General features: G+C 41.2%; 1 protein-coding gene across 1 annotated transcript; it reads right to left on the bottom strand.

Annotated features, from left to right (window-relative positions):
- Positions 1-229: 229 nt before the first annotated feature.
- KBTBD2 (kelch repeat and BTB domain containing 2) lies at positions 230-13,818 on the bottom strand. Its single transcript, XM_086742993.1, has 4 exons — positions 13,684-13,818; positions 6,162-6,683; positions 3,383-3,548; positions 230-2,954 (listed from the first exon to the last, which is right to left on the bottom strand). Exons 2-4 carry the CDS (start codon positions 6,329-6,331, stop codon positions 1,419-1,421), a joined length of 1,872 nt encoding a protein of 623 aa, XP_086599119.1. The 5' UTR covers positions 6,332-6,683; positions 13,684-13,818; the 3' UTR covers positions 230-1,418.
- Positions 13,819-16,460: the final 2,642 nt, after the last annotated feature.

Here is a 16,460-nt window from a genome sequence, read left to right as displayed (position 1 = left end):
AAAAATCATAGTGGAGGATCTAAGTTTATATAATCCTCAGTTTTACTTGAATATCTAATTTCCAGCTTGCACTGACCAGTAAGCACAGTCAACTAATGCACCTCTCCAAGCTTTTCACAGCCACACCATTTCAAGTCGCTTTCAACAAACTACCTTGCTAAAAGCATGTACATGGTGGAAGGGTGTCATAACTGTATCTACTTCAACCAGAAAGCACACTCAAACTCAGTTGGATTCAGTCTTTTTTAATAAATTAATGTCATTCAAAATACAGTGCCAGAACATGATGCAGCTGAACATGCTAGTAAGGTTTGTCATGAAGCACCTGTGTTCATGTTAGGTTGGCGGCACCCCGCTACTGCTAGTGGTTCCTGGGATTAATGCCAGAGCAGCACTAGTCATTTGCTCTCCTGCACACAGAGCACAGGATATTCCTGAACAGTTTGCCCCCTCCCCCCCACCCAAACCCCCAAAGTAGAAAACCTGATAGCTAAGGGATATCTACACACAATCACACTACAGTAATGCTTGTTATTAAATTAACAGAAAATAAAGACCTGGTTAATCCACACTAGAACTTCGTTTTACAATGGAAAAATACATCAGCAGCAGGAAGTAATATACATGAGCCAATGTTACTGTAATACAGAATGTGGAGGCATTTACTGATTAAAGCTCCACATAGACCCGCACTATGAGGGCTGGCAATTCCTATTGCAAGCCCAGCAACTTAAGTCCACACCTGGTAAACTACCAGCTGCTTGGAAGACCTGTATTCTAAATAGACAGGTATAAGTTAGTGAAAATAGGATACATGCACCTAATAATACAGCTTGACTGAACCTGCAGTCATTTTGCCCTGCATGTTACCATACAATGGAAGATCTACCCTTCCTACCACAGGTAGATCCATGGGATTTGTTTCTTTTTCTCTTAATGGCATTACTATACCAACATGGATATTAGTATTAAGTGCAGCACAGTCCTTTAATTAGGCCACACTGACAATTATATAACTAGCACTTAAGTAGAATATCCAGAAGTAGTTCATATATAACTGGAAGATACTTTCAAGAGAGTTGTGACATCGTCCTAGAAACAGTAACTACTTTTTTTCTGAAGCTAATTTTCCTGAACTGAGACTTCTTAGAACTAGAAATTAATTCTTTAGACAAGTCAGATGCTTAAGCTCATGATATACATAGACATTTCTCAGTTATCAGATAATAGTATTTCGGATTACAGAAGCGTATCTGCTCATTTCACTGATTCATACTGAATGGCAAGTGTTAAGTAGGGCATAGAAATACAACTCATGAAAGAGAGGTTTGACATTTCTGTTTCCAGACCTGTTCTTCCACAACCATTTATTTCAAGGTAACTGAGCACAGAATCAGTTGTGCAGTCTAATTTGGGAGTTATACAGGTGGTAAAGTAACCATCTCACCATCCAGCTCAAATTCATCAGCTCCGTCTGGTGAGAAGAGATATGTTGGAGGCTTCCATGGGGACTCTTCAAGGCAAGATGGATACAGTTTTCCTACCGTGCATCTGAAGTCCTTCCCCAAGTCCCACAGCACACGCTCGGATATGTGCTGTTTTAGAAACCAGCGATCGAGTTCCAGGTCGTATTGATAGGTGGCATACTTCGCTCTCTCGTTCATGTGGGTTTCTCTTATAAAGACACATAAGGAATTAGAGATGACGACAGCTCTAACACATGGGTCAGAATACCTCTTGGCAGGGATATTAGCTGCCATTCTCCATTCATTTTTATTCACATCATAGATTTCCACGGTTACGGAAGACCCATCTACAGTACTGCTTGGGAGTCTTACACCAGAATTGCTGGCAATATGCAGTCCTCCAATATAGAATATTTTATCACCAAAAGCAGCAGCTGAAGCAAAACATCTACTTGTTTGTCGCATAGCCATTTCTACCCAAGCGTCTGACCTGGGAAAATAACAGTACATCAAGTTGTGTGCCATTACATAAATGCAGTTGTGAACTGCTACTGCTGTGCTCCACTGCCACGCGCAAGGCAATGGGCTTACCATGGTCCACTCATCTTTTTCAGTATCGTATCTCTCCACAGTTCTCCTGTTGAGTTCCCCACCAACGCTATCTCCTCCAATTGCATAGATGTATCCTTCACAGCAGACCAGGGATGGCTTTATACGAACAAACAGCATCGGTGTCTTTGGAAACCAAGTGTTTTGCTGTGCATCAAACCAGTAAAAGCAATTTACAGTTCTGAAAGCAGCCTGGAGTTTGCTGCTTTTACTGTGATTGGTTTTCATGTTTTTCAGAGGAACTTGCCCACCTGCTATATAGATGTCGTTATCAGGAGTTACAAGCGTCCCAACCTTATGCAAGTCAGCAGGAGGGCTGCACAGTTTGTAAACTTTTTCTGCCTGGGGGCTATAACAGACAGAAGAATAAAGACCACCGGGGTTTTCAGCAGCAGCTTCAATGAATATCATCATCTCCTCTTTTGTCATACCAAGTCTGGGCTTGAAAAACTTCGGCATTGACTTGTACAGTCCTTGCACCACCACTGACTTGTCATTAGGTGGTAAGCCTTGAAACCAGGCCCTCTGTGTGACTTCTGAAAGTGCATCAATTCGGATTTGGCTAAGAACAGAGGACAAATACTGCGATCGTGATTCTGTGTTGTACTCCAGCCATAACATAGCAGCTTCACGAACCGTCTCCTCCTTTTCCACATTTAAATTGTCACTGCTTAAAATATCTATCAGTAGATCATGTGACAGTTGCATGAAAGCCTCCTGGTGGTACACAGCTGTGAACTTGTGCTCTACCATTCTTTTAGCGTTCTGTTTTAACTCTTCACAGCTGAAGAGGTCAGCAAAACTTAATAGACGCACACAATTTTCTGCGTTAATTTTTTTGATTAAGTATTCTCTACACCGTTGTAACACATCATCTACCTGTAATGCAAAGAAACAACATAGTAAGTATTACTGCATACAATCTATTCCTTCACATACCAGCAGTACCTAAGTACATGCATTTAGTGTTGAACACCAGAGTTTAGGCCTGGAATACTATATATACACAAAAATACAGCAATGAATTAAATGATTCATACAAAGTACATCACATGATTATGTCTGTTTAAGAAATTAATTACCTAAATATTAGAAGTGCACTGTTTTACTCTCATCCTCCATAGGGTCCATGAAGCAAGGAGGGATGAGTACATGAAACATACATGGCAAGCAACTTCTGTCTACACCAAGCAAACTGAATAAAAGTATTTTGAAATGACTAAACAGAAAAGACTGTTTAACAAGATTAAAAAAATGGTTCACAGATTAGAAGCAGTTATTTCATACGCCAAATAAAACATTCCTACCTGTAAGAAGCAGGCAGTTTCATAAAGCTGTTCTACCGTGCTGTCGCTTATTGCCAAGTTACCCGTGTATGCATAAGCTATGATAATTTGTAAAGTGGCTGCATCCACATTCCTCAGGTGTACATGTGTTTGCTTACTTTCACTTAGCCCGCTCATGAACATGGCTCTGAAGAGAAACAGACATATTAAGACAAGGACCAACAGTAACTACAGTAATCTTAAAGTCACTTATCACCTGTAAGCCTTCAGTGATTACACTCCAAAACATGAACACTCTTTTTGGTTGCCCATTTACAGATGTTTAGTATTTATCCTAGGCTACCATCTAGTATTTAAGATAAAGCACTTCTACAGAACACTCCAGAAGTACCATCAGTGCCTTCTGTAGAAGTATTTTATATTTATGCAAACTCTTTTGTCTCAACCAGCAGAGAACCCTAATGATTTTAGAGTTTTAATGATGCAATTTAAAACCTTTTCTATGTCAGGCAATAAGAGGGAAGAAACATCCTCCAGAAAATACTGTTGAAACATACACAGATATTTTAGATTCTAAAACAAAAGCAGCAGATTTGTGCAATGGACTGAGCTAAGTCATGTCAAAAAGCGTGCTCCTCTGGGAGGGAAAAGTTCAGAAAAAGGAGCAAGCACTAGCACTCCATGAAGTATTCCTTATATACCATTCATAATAAGATGCAGTAAACATCAAGTTTGTGGACAAAAATCAATGACAGAAGAAAAACTATCAGATTTGGTCTGGGAAAAAAAAAAAAAACCACCACCAAAAAAAAACCACCCACAAAAAAAAAACCCAACCCCACAACACCCCGTAAGTATTTCCATTACATCTTCCTGAAGAAGTAGAAAGGTAATTTTTAAAAATGCTTTATATACCTATTGCCCATTCTGGTTTTTTAATTGCAAGAGTTAAGAATGAACTGGATTACTGTACTGTAAACCAAGTACTTGCCAGTTTTCTTAAAATGAGAAGCATTTATTTTAAAAGCTTTATATTAATTTAGATTTGGTATTTATGGTTGCATTGAAAATTCAACTCAAGGTTCTTTATATTTATTTCAGGCTTTTTAGCAAACCAGATATGAGGTAAGTTAGAAGGGACGGTGGGTGCACCCTGCAGCCCTGCCTCCAGCTGCAGAGATGAAGGGGGCATGGATCAGCACTCCCTAAGCAAAGCCATTCAAAGAAGCATCTGATACAAAGATGGAAGATAGGCTGGCTGCAGTCATACACAATGGCTGGATCACGCTAAGAGATGCTTTTCTGATAGCCTCCTTTGGGGCTATCAATTTTTCATAAGAAAGCTAAATTTAGGAAGCCGAGCATCTTTTTGTAAACCAAAGTAAAGAAGAAAAACAGAACATGACAAAACCACAAGCTTGATACTTCTTTTAACTAGTGCCAAAACCTCATTCCATAAATAATAAACACACACATATGAATAAGAGATCTGACTGCATACTCTAATGCAGTACACTGCATGGACTCATGACAGCTTCCATGATTAGCCACCCACATTAAATCTGACCACATTTCCAGTGGCTGTTATTTTACAGACTGTCATCTGTAGAAGGCCAATGGCAATAATCATTATCTAGTGATCACACGATACTTGTTGCTAAAAATTGTAGACTCATCTGAGATGAGAAAATTAGCACAAAAAACAGCAGCAACAAACTTACCTGAAAGTCAAATTAATCCTAGAATACTTCCTTGCATTACAAGTTATTCTTTATACAAGAAAGCAGACAAGATACAGACAATATTTTATAAGTGTTCTGTATAGTGACCCCATTTCAACAAGAAAACGAAATCTGCAAACCTTCCCATGATTAAATGGAAAAGAAAAGTTATAACTCCTTCACAATGCATCAGGAAGTTAAAACACGCGTGCATGTCACCAAGACTAATTTAAAGCTTCAAAATTCTTTCCAGACAGGCAGATTAATTATACTGTGTTGCCAACAAAAAAATGATTAATCACTGCAGAAAGTCCATGGTGCCTCATCTTTTAGGACTTGCTATGACAGTATCTACAAAAAGTAGTAGCATTCAACTTATCTTATTAATAAAAACTTTTCAAAAGACAAAAACCAAGACAGCTGGGAATCAGGAGCTACCGAATTAAAAATTGCACCACCATCCCAGTGGGCAAAACACCCAAAACAACAACAACAAAAAAAAAAAACGAAGGTAACAAAAAACCTGTTACATTGCAGCAAGACTCCCAGGCAAGAGAAGAGTTTCTAACTTATTTGCTCAGCAGAGAAAACCAGATGATTCAGAAGAGGAAGCCATGAACTTGCACAGCAATCCCTAGTTTTAGTAGAGGCTTCTGCTAAGAAACTACAGTTAATAAATATGACAATGGAATTCCTATAGCCAAGTCTCAATAGTATTCCTTGTCACCCTACCTAGGGAAATAAAAAATATTAAATATTTAAAGATGAAGTATGAGAAATAACAAATTTAGTAATTATTCTGAGTTGATTAAGTCCCTAAAGAAAGCAAATTATCACAAGCATGATTTTTTTTTTCCCCACTCACTGTAAAAACTACAGTAACTATCCAGAGTAAGTCAGAACATGTTGGAAAAAATATTTTACTCTTTTGGTGTTGGCAAGTAATGATACTTAGGTTTTTTTACTTACTTCTCTGATCTTTAAAACTCTCTGCAACACATTAATTGTTAATCAATTAAGTAATACTATCAGGTATCATAGATTTTCTAGAATTAACAAATCCTGCTTTGAATACTTACCTGAAATACGAGCTGCATGTTGCAAGAACCATCTTATGGCATGGAAATTCAGTGCCCTCAACAATCAACACTATGTCAGTTAGCAACTGCTGTTCATAGAAGAATTTTAACTGCTCCAGCAAGGATACAGCATACTCTGTATTTATCTGCCTCTCGTCCTGGGTAGACATGACTGTATTCCATTAATATTTCCAGGACCAGAGAGAAAAGTCAAGATCTTTTCGCCAGAGAAAGGTCAGTTGAATGTTTCTGAAGTAACCAGGGAAGAAACAGCAGGAGGTCTGTAGCCTTCCAAGGTGATACTGAAAAAAAGGCAGTGCTATCTTGGACTGCTGAATCAAGGTTTCAGACTTTGACCTACTATTAGGTCATCATGCTTTGACTTGATGTCACAACCTGTTCAGAGACTTTCAAGAGTGTCTGCAGAGCTCCTGTTGAGATCTCTGATGCAGCAAATGAATCAGCAAAAGTGAAGCCTGAGGTAGATTTCGTGGTAGCATCTCGTGATCAGCACTTGAGTGACTGAAAGCAGGAAAATAAAATTCAATTACACATTAGCACTTTTTCAAAAACTGTTCATAGTTACCCCTTAAAAGTAATTGTTTAACAAGCTTAGAAATAAGTTAGTACTTAATTACTTGTACAAAAACTCTTGTGAAAAAAAAATTAAACAACAAAAGTATCAAAGAGAAATGAAAAGCAGAAGAGTTTGTACATTAATTCTCATCAAGATCTAGACTCATGAATTAAGATAATTTATTTCGTCAACACAGCTTACAGGACTGGAGAGTTAAAATAAGGTTCAGGAAGACTTTATTCCTCTTCCAAGAATTACTCAGTTTTCCCACTGAGTACAACTGTGCATTTCCTTCAACTACTGATAACATAGCCACTTTTTTTTTTTCATTTTTATATTAAACAGCTATTATTTCTGCTTCTGTGTTTTTCACTACTTAGACCTTATCAATAAAAGGCCACTAAAATTATAAATGCATTTTCTTCAACATTGCATCATTTTCCAACCAACCTCTCAACATCTTAATCAATCCATTTATTTCAGCTTTGGCATTCTACCAGAGAACAAGCAGAAATGGAGCTAAGGATTAAAAAAACCTAACAACCTATATTCCCAATGCTTATCTGATTCATCTTGTGTGCAGAAGAGCTTCACCTATTCACCTTCACATCTTTTTTTTGTTTTTCTTTCCCTTTCTGAGTCATTTCCATACAGCCAGGTGACTGCTAGACTGTGACAGACAGGTGAAAACAAAAACAAGGAGATCACAGGAGCAAAGGGATGCTGTAGTAGCAAAACACTTATAACCCCTGTTATAAAGTAATGACCACAGATTACCATTATCTATTTTCTTGTTTGGACATTTCTCCTCCTCTTAAAAATGAGGTCAGGTTTTATCTTATCTTCCATGTGAAGACAGAAACATAATTAATGGGATAGTTGTGACAGTAAAATCACCGTCATAAAGGACATGAGGTACACATCTATCAAATACTTCCAGATTTCTTTAATCTGGCACTGTTCCCTCTCATTCCAAAATCGAGGGATAACCAGGGCCACGTTTGTCTAACATCTGAGGCACCACTATCATTACAGTTCATGATGAACAGTGAATGTAGAAATACCTTACCTGAAATGACATACTTTAAATTCCATACAAAAATACACAATTTGGTGTAAGATGAAGGCTGTAGATGGCTACCTGCCAGCCACATCAAAGATATGCTATTTCAACAGAGCCCTGCCTGTAATACAATTCAAAGACAGCTGTCTCTTAACATTCACTCACTTAAAACAGATATGCTTAATTAATGCCACTTTAATTACTACTGATTTAGTGTCACTGATCTTTTTCAGTGAAGAAATATTCACAAACAGGAATCTCAAACTCTTAGTTTTCACTGGTTGTTTAACTGGAAAACAGTCAAAGTACTTAAACCCAATGTTCAGTTTGTTCAGGTGAAACCAGTTAATTAAAACAAGGTGTTTTGAGGGAGGAAGAAGGACACACCACTATCTGCTATAACAACAGATATTAGCATAGTCTTGACTTCAAGTTTCAGGTGCAGAAGTCAATAAACTGGAAGTATATCAAGAACATACAAAGATGTTGCTCATCTAAAGCAATGACCTTCTGCTTCAAGTCACAGCTTCTTTTCACCAAATTAGCATGCATCTATCTCTGCATCACTGACCACCATCCTGGTTATCTGATAACAGCTTGACATGCAACCTAATCCATTGACAGATTTTGCACTGAACTTTAAATGGCTACAGAGACACGCACACTTCCTAAGTGTGTTAGGCCCACATAAATAAATAGCTCGTGGCTCTACTGGTATCCTGGGTCTCTCTATAGCATTGTTTTTCCTGGCTTAGGAGTAAAGTTTCAAGAACAATACAAACTGGTGGATTAAGCCCTGTTCAAGTAGAGCATCAGTAGTACTAAACTTCAGCAAAAGAAGTCTCCAATATCATAACTTCCTATTCTAAGGTAATTCTAAAGAATAGAAATCTTAAAAAATAAGGAAAAAAAGCAAAACTAATACAGATTGTTTTAGTCATTAGGTAACAGAACCAGTCAAGAATGCCACAGAAAAACTGATATACACCTGCTAGTAAGATTAAAGACATTTCTGGCAGGATGAGGCTGGCAGTTGATAACTGAAAAAGCAGACCTGTTCACAGAAGACAAGTTGAAACTGTGAAATTAATTACTATAAATAGCTGGAACATATGAGTATGACCCTCAGTAGCAGAAAAGACTGAGGAGATGACAGGAATCTTGTTGCAGAACATTTATGTGATGTGAACCACCTCTGAACTGTAAAATTTACAAAGCTGGAGTCCTTGGTTTACAGTCGATCCCAAACCATCTCGTTTCCATGATGTGCTCCATGAAGGTACACATGGTAGGAACATGCTACATACGCAATTCCTGTTTTCCACATCCATACTGTGTTTTGCTGCCAGTGATAATCATGCTCTAAAGAACAAAATTTTGTACTTGTCACAAAGTCAGGAGTCACATCCCATCCCCTTCTAGCGGAACCATACTAAATATTCCTCAGGAAAACAATAAATACATCAGGGATCTCTGAATTTCTGGTCTAAAATTACCATAATTTCTGCAGTCATTGGCCCAAGAGAAGTGAATCTGTTCAAAACATTAAGATAAGTGGTGTAGGAACATCATTTTGTGCCTGGAAAGTCATCCAAGACTACCTTCCTCTCTCACACCTCTCTGAAGCGTTCAAGACAATTTTAAAGGAGACAACTGTCCTCAATTTAAAGGCTGAAAACCTGAGGCATAAGAATGAGCTTGTCCAAAGCCACACACTTGCCAAAGGAGAACTGTAAGAGGCTCAGTTCTCCCCAGTCCCAGCCTAACATCTCTCTCACTGCACTGTGCTTGGTTGGCACACAGCTCTTACAACTGGAAAACTATGAACTTGAAAAGATGTCTACTGATGCGCTACAGTCTCCTATAGTTCTAACTACACCGTGGTGAACACTGACGATTTATGGATGAAAATATCTACAGCTTAACATCTTGAACTGAAATTCTGATAGAATAAAAATAATCCTTGAATACAAGTTCTATGAATCAGACTTTCCCTTTCAACGATGTCACCAGAATGACCTTTTTGTTCTGGGTAACTTCTTGGAAGCCAGCTATCTAAAACACAACTGGCAGGTAGCTGCTGGAAGGCCACAGAAGTACTGGATTACAACCTAAATCAAAATTCTACCAGGTGATCCAGAGTAACTCCCCATCAAACTGGAGAACAACATTAAGTAACAGGTTGATAAGAGAGTTTCAAGTCATTCTCCTTTTAGCTGAAGTAATTTTAATGGGGTGGCTTTAACACTTGTCATGTACTTCAAATCTGAATGAACTCATCAAATGTTAATGAGTATTGGAACAGACTATTAATTGCCTTCCTTGAATCTGTTTATCTTCTGAGGTCAAGCAAAGACCAATAATCAGAGATACATGCTGCACTACACACATAGAAGTGTTAACACTGTATTTCAATGTATAACACAGAATAAGTATATTGACTATTTCCAATTTAATTAGTAAGGAAAGGTGTAAGATATATATCTGTAATATTCTTCAATGAACTAATTCACAAAAAAAAAATTTGCTTTTTTCTAAATTATAAGAAAGGCAAAACATATATAGGCATGCATTTTTTTGATGTTGTTTTTTAAACTCAGATATTGAAAATGCCATAAGTCTGCCAGATAAGATGCCTAACTTCCAGTAAAATTCTGGGAAATACTTAAAGACCTATGAAAGTTTCACAGAGGATGAAGATCTGCATTTTCAGCCATCTAAATACCTCTTCAATTCTGACTTCACTAACTACAATTAATACTTCAATAAACTTGTATGTTTGGAAGAAAAAGAAAATAAAAAACTCAAAAAAACCCTTATTTCTCTGGACATTCAACTCATTTAATCTAGGTTTAACTAATAAAAAAAAAAGCTTTAAAGACTACTTTTGTGCACTTTAATGAAATTTGTATTTCCATCCAAGGGTAGCTTCATACAAATCACAAGTAAAAACACATCTAAAGAAGTGAGTCATTCACTATTTTAACATAATAAAATGTCAGAATTAAGACCTGAACAACCGTAAGCCAAACTACACAAGCATTCATGTGTGTGGAGATAGCAGTCCTCCAAGCTTGCAATGACAGTATCAAGCTCAGGCACTTTAATACTTAGTTACTATTAAGGAACTGCTGAGTTACAAATCAACATGTTTCAAAATGTTTATGACAACTAATAGCAAGGGTGAGTACAAGTACTAAAAACAATTAAAATCAATTATTTAAATCAATACACCTAGCCAAAAGATCTAAAGATAGGAAAGAAAGGAGGAGTTGGAAGCTCTAGATTGAGTAATGTATCAAATTTGCATCCTTGGCAGCGAAACAGAAATAGGTAACTGATGAAGCAGTTCCAGACTTGGACATTTTCCTCTCTTCTAAAGCCATCAAAGGTGTCTTTGATAGCACTGCAGTCCAGAAACCCAACAACATCAAGTTGATTCAAATAAGGCAACAACATAAAGTTTCACAAAAAACAAGGATGGATTTATTCCTACAATGTTATCATCTTGAAAATTACTACTCACTTGGAAACTACTACTACTTTCCATACATATTTTTCTTGGGAGGCAAGTTACAACTTTGAGGTAGGTGAGCTTTCTGAAACTGCGCAGAAGCTAGAGACTATTAGTGTCAGACTCCCTGCTAACAACATGTTTGGTTACAATGCACTCCTCATGACCAGTTTCTTTCCTGTTTTTCTGCTCCTAAAGGAAGTTATACACTAAAGGAAATAGCTGCTCAGAAATAAAATTAGTGCAAGATAAACCAACAACTGGCCTTCTACGCTGAAGCACGGGTAGTTTCCACCCCAAGGGCATTTCTGTTTTGTGGAAAGACTTGACCTGTTTTGAAAAATTAACCTTTAAAAAAAAGTGGGTCATGGATGTCTGCAGTAAGATCCAGCCATAGATCATGTATGCACAGAAAAGTGGGGTTTTTTCCTCTAAAATCTAGTATGTTAATAAAGCTAGTCTGTTTTATTTAACAACTTAAATTCTAGTTCACAAATAAATGTCACTCCCTTAAGTATTCACTATGAGATATGATAATGTTAAATTATAAATTTGAGTACTTCCACATTAAGAAATTAGATTAATAATTAATGCAGCCTAACTAACCATAAGTTAGTTCCTGAAAGGTTAAGAGTCTTACAATGGATATCTTATTCATGCATATAAAATTCATCCTCAAAATGCAACAGCCACTAAATTAATAAAGAGAAATTTCAGGATTTGCACCAGTTCTGGCCTGTTTCATAATCACATGACCAAACCAAAAAAAGTCTGCCTCAAAAAAAAACCCCAACAATAACCACCTGTCTCAAACATAGTCAAAAAACCCACTAAATAAGCAGCAATATCCTTTCTTCTGCTTTGGTGTGTCCCTACAAGATGCTATAGTTACACAGCACTGAGTGTAACAGGACCTTTTTACTCCATGCACAAAAAGAATTGGAAAGAAGTGTGACACCTATACCCAGATCATAAAACTACATGATTTACACATCTGTGTACGTCAAATATTAACAATTACCTATTTCTCCTGGTACATTTAGGAGAAACTGAATTAAGCTGATCATATATTTTAATGATCTCCTAAATACATCACCTTAACAAAATTTATGTAGATACAGCCCTAGGTGAGCTCACAACAGCACAGAGTCTTTCAGGTCCACTATGATCATCAAGCAATGTAGAAAGCCAAGCTGTGGCTTTGAAAAGGAACTTCTAAAAATGCAGATGCTAACTACAACACAAATCCGTTTCTAAATCACAATTAGTTATTTCAAAAGCAGCAGGTATCTATCCTGTTGATAACAGAAGTAATAGTAAATACTAAAAAAAAAAAAAAATAAAGCTTAGGCATGTAGATGGCTATGCTATACCTGTATTTAGTCTATAAAAGCTCACTAGGAACTATCTGACTCTTCAAATCCACACACAAACATTGAAGCCCACCCTCGGTCGCTGTAGGTACTAATACTATACATGCACACACAACTAAATGTATCGACAAGGTGGGCAATCACAAGAAACGGCAATACCACTACAATGCTGTTCTCCTAGATGACTTCATCGTGTCTGTCCCTTCAAGCATCTCTAAAAAAAAAAAAAAAAACCCACCGAAGTTGCAAACATCCCAACCTGCTCAGCCGAAGCGGAGCACTGAACGCTGGAAGCCCTGCTGCCCACTCCATTACAGGCCCGAGTTTCCAGTCCCGCTGGTTGCGGGACACAGCAACGCGGTACTAGAGAAAGATCACATTTATTTATTCTTCCCCCCCCCTCCCCGCCCCTTCCTAACACCCAGGTGCGCTGTCCGGTCCTTCTGTTGTTGGAATTCCTTTCCTGCTTCCCTAAGACGCCCCCCGTCAGCCCTAAGGAAGGGGGCACCTTCCTGCTCCGCGGGTAGCCCGGCGCGCTTCCCTCTCCTCTCCTCCTCCCGGCTCTCCCGAGCTCCGCCGCGCCAGGAGCCAGCCCTGGCCAAGGGCGAGCAGGAGACCCCAGGAGCCTTCTTCCTCGGGAAGGCTCCGCCGCGGGTCTCCGCCGGCGTCCAGCGGGCCCAGGAGCCCCAGCTGCCGGGCGGGAGCGGCCGCAGGTCGCGGAAGGGGCGGGCGGGAGCCGCACCCAGGCGGGGGGAGAGGCAGGGGGAGCGGCGGGTTGCCACAGAGCCCCCCGGGGGCCTCCTCGCCGCCGGGGCAGAGGATGCTTCCCGGCGGGGGGCGGCCTACCCCCGCCCCGGCCCCACAGGCGGCTGCCGCCCGTCGGTGAGGAAACGGGAAGCGGCCCGAGGGCCGCACCAGAGGACGGCGGCCGCCGACCGGAGACGCGAACGCGGGAAAGCCGGCGCCATCCCGCCCCTACTCCCCCCGCGCCCCACACAAACCTCCCACCGCCGCTTCCTCTTAAGCCTCAGCGTCCCCAAGCGCGGGCGGCCAGGGGCGAGGGGGCCGGGGGAGAAGGAGGAGGATCCACTCTCACCCGGGCTGCGGAGGCGGCCGCCCCTAGGCGCGCAGGCGCGCTGCCCTACTCCTCCGCCGCCTCACACCGCCCGCCACAGCACCACCGCCGCTCAGCGGCCGTTACGACGCGCCGCTCCCTGCCGCGCCTGCCCTCTCCCCTGCGCATGCTCAGAGCGGGGCGGGGGCGAACCCCGCGCGCCTGGGCCCGCCCCCGTTTCCTGTCCCTCTCCCCCGGGCTTCCCCTGCCTACGCCAGCCAGCGCCCGCGCGCCGAGGGGCCGGCGGCCGCTCCGGCGCTTCCGACCGCGCAGGCGCGGGTCCGCGAGAGGAGGCGCAGCGCCCTCTGCTGGTGGCGGCGAGTCGCCGCAGCCTTGGAGGCCGGCGGCAGGGGCGGGCAGGACCTCGTCCCGCGCTTCTTCCCGGCGCCTCTTTTTTTCCTCCGGGGCTCTCCTGCGGGATGAGGCACCCCTTTCAGGCGGCTGAAACGTCCTCTGGCCAAGTGCGGGAACCTCTGAGGGGAGGTTTGCCTGCCCCCCCCGAGGAAACGCCGCCTGAGGCGTGTGGGGCCTTGCTCCCGCCGCAGGAGGGAAGCCACAGGGGCAGGGGAGGCGGGAGGAGTCTGGAGGCTGAAGTCTGGTCCAAGGGAAAGGAAGATCCTGAGACGGGCAGGTTTTTAAAAGCCAAGGAGTGCTTTTTAATTTTTTTTTCATTTCCCTTTGGGTCTATCCACCAAGAGAAAGAGTGGGAATTTAACTTTTAAAAAGGTGAAAGCTTCAGCTGATGAATGCAGGAGTTAAAGATGTAAAGCACCCCAAACAAATCACACAAGTGATGTGCACACGAAGTGCGAGAGCCTCCCACCTGGAGTACTGTGTCCAGTTCTGGAGCCCCCAACACAAGAAGGACATGGACCAGTTGGAGAAGGTCCAGAGGAGGGCCACAGAGGTGATCAGAGGGCTGGAGCACCTCTCCTGTGAGGACAGGCTGAGAGAGTTGGGGCTGTTCAGCCTGCAGAAGAGGAGGCTCCGGGGAGACCTAACAGCAGTCTTCCAGTACTTCAAGGGAGCCTACAGGAAAGATGGGGAGAGGCTGTTCAGTAGGGCCTGTTGCAATAAGACAAGGAGTAATGGTTTTAAAATAGTGGGGAGTAGATTTAGATTGGTAATTAGGAAGAAAATTTTTACAATGCGAGTTATAGAACAGTGGAACAGGTTGCCCAGAAAGGTGGTGGAGGCCCCATCCCTGGAAACGTTCAAGGCCAGGCTGGATGAGGCTCTGAGCAACCTGATCTGGTTGGAGATGTCCCTGTTCCTTGCAGAGGGGTTGGACTAGATGACCTTTTAAGGTCCCTTCCAACCCTAACCATTCTATGACTCTATGACTTCTGTGAGGAACGAGATTATTTATCCTTCCCAGGCATTTTATAATTTGTGTCTTAGTGCAAAGGACAAGTTTAATCTGAACATTATAGAAAGAAAAAACCAAACAACAGCAATTTCCCAACCTAGAAATGTCAAGAGCCTCTGAGCATCCACACCTCTCTGTTTTTCTCTAGTTGCTCACCTACTTGCACCGTGCACTCGTGCTCCCTTCTCTCGCTGTCTCTCCCAACACCGGTGCTCTGTCATTCAGAGACCTGAAGTTGTGAAGCAGCCACTCAGATTCTCATCCTCTGCAAGACCCAGGGCACACTTAAATTAGAACCTCATGTTTCATTAATTTCTGTTATGCTAATGACAGAAATTTAATAATTTGCTGTTATATTAATTACTTTAATGTAATTAATTAACTGGAATAAATGCTTTCCTTGTTATATGGAAAGAACATTGCATTGGTCAGTCCCCTTAGCTGTGTTAGGATGGAAGAGCATTGCTCCCTTTACTCAGTACTGAGAAACTGATACACTTTAAAACCAAATGTAAACGTTGACTTGCGTTGTCTGATTGGTTTTTTCTCCCTACAAAAAGTGTCTTTAACATCAGTTTTAAGTAGAAGATGGGCAATACTTCCCTTTCACACCCATTATTTTCTTAATATTAAGTTCCAATTTTGCAAAAGTGATACACTGGATTCACTTAGGGATGCAGCTTAAATGTCTGCAAGATGAGATTGCTAGCTTTCTGTACACCAGCTGAAGGCTTTTACCACTATTCCTACCCTCATGTTTTGATTTTCCCTCTCACTCATTGATGGAAAAAGGCCCCCACATCACTGTTAAATGACCCTCAGGTGGAAGGGGGAGTGGGCCAGTAGTAACTGCCTGCCATAAGGAGGGTGAGCTGGGCACTTGGTTAGTTTCTTGCTGGGCTGTGAGCAGCAGCAGCATGGACCTTAGTTTTGAGGGACTCTAATGGGGCAGGAATAGCTTTGCTTTGGGGTTTTTTGTTGTGTGTGGGTTGTTGGTGTGGTTTTTTTTTTGTTTGTTTGTTTTTTTTTTTCCCCTACATCACTCTTTCTCAAAGGTCAAAATAATTCTGAGAGCGTTGGCCTAGGAGAGTGAGGGGAGTCCATAGGCTTTTTGGTGCTTACAAGTACTGGACAGAGCATTCTAGATGGAAACTGAAGAGGGCTCCAGTGTTCCTGAAAGCTTTCTGAAACTGTAGGCTGAACTGTGTGCTAGTTTGTAACAGGTCTTGAATTTTTTTTTCTTTTTTTTTTTTTTTCAATTTTGAAGTGCTTAAGTTCTCAAAAAAGTT

The sequence above is a fragment of the Chlamydotis macqueenii genome, chromosome 2 (assembly GCF_036417535.1).
Source record: "Chlamydotis macqueenii isolate bChlMac1 chromosome 2, bChlMac1.mat, whole genome shotgun sequence".
Taxonomy (NCBI): domain Eukaryota; kingdom Metazoa; phylum Chordata; class Aves; order Otidiformes; family Otididae; genus Chlamydotis; species Chlamydotis macqueenii.
This window is presented reverse-complemented; position numbering and strand designations above follow the sequence as displayed.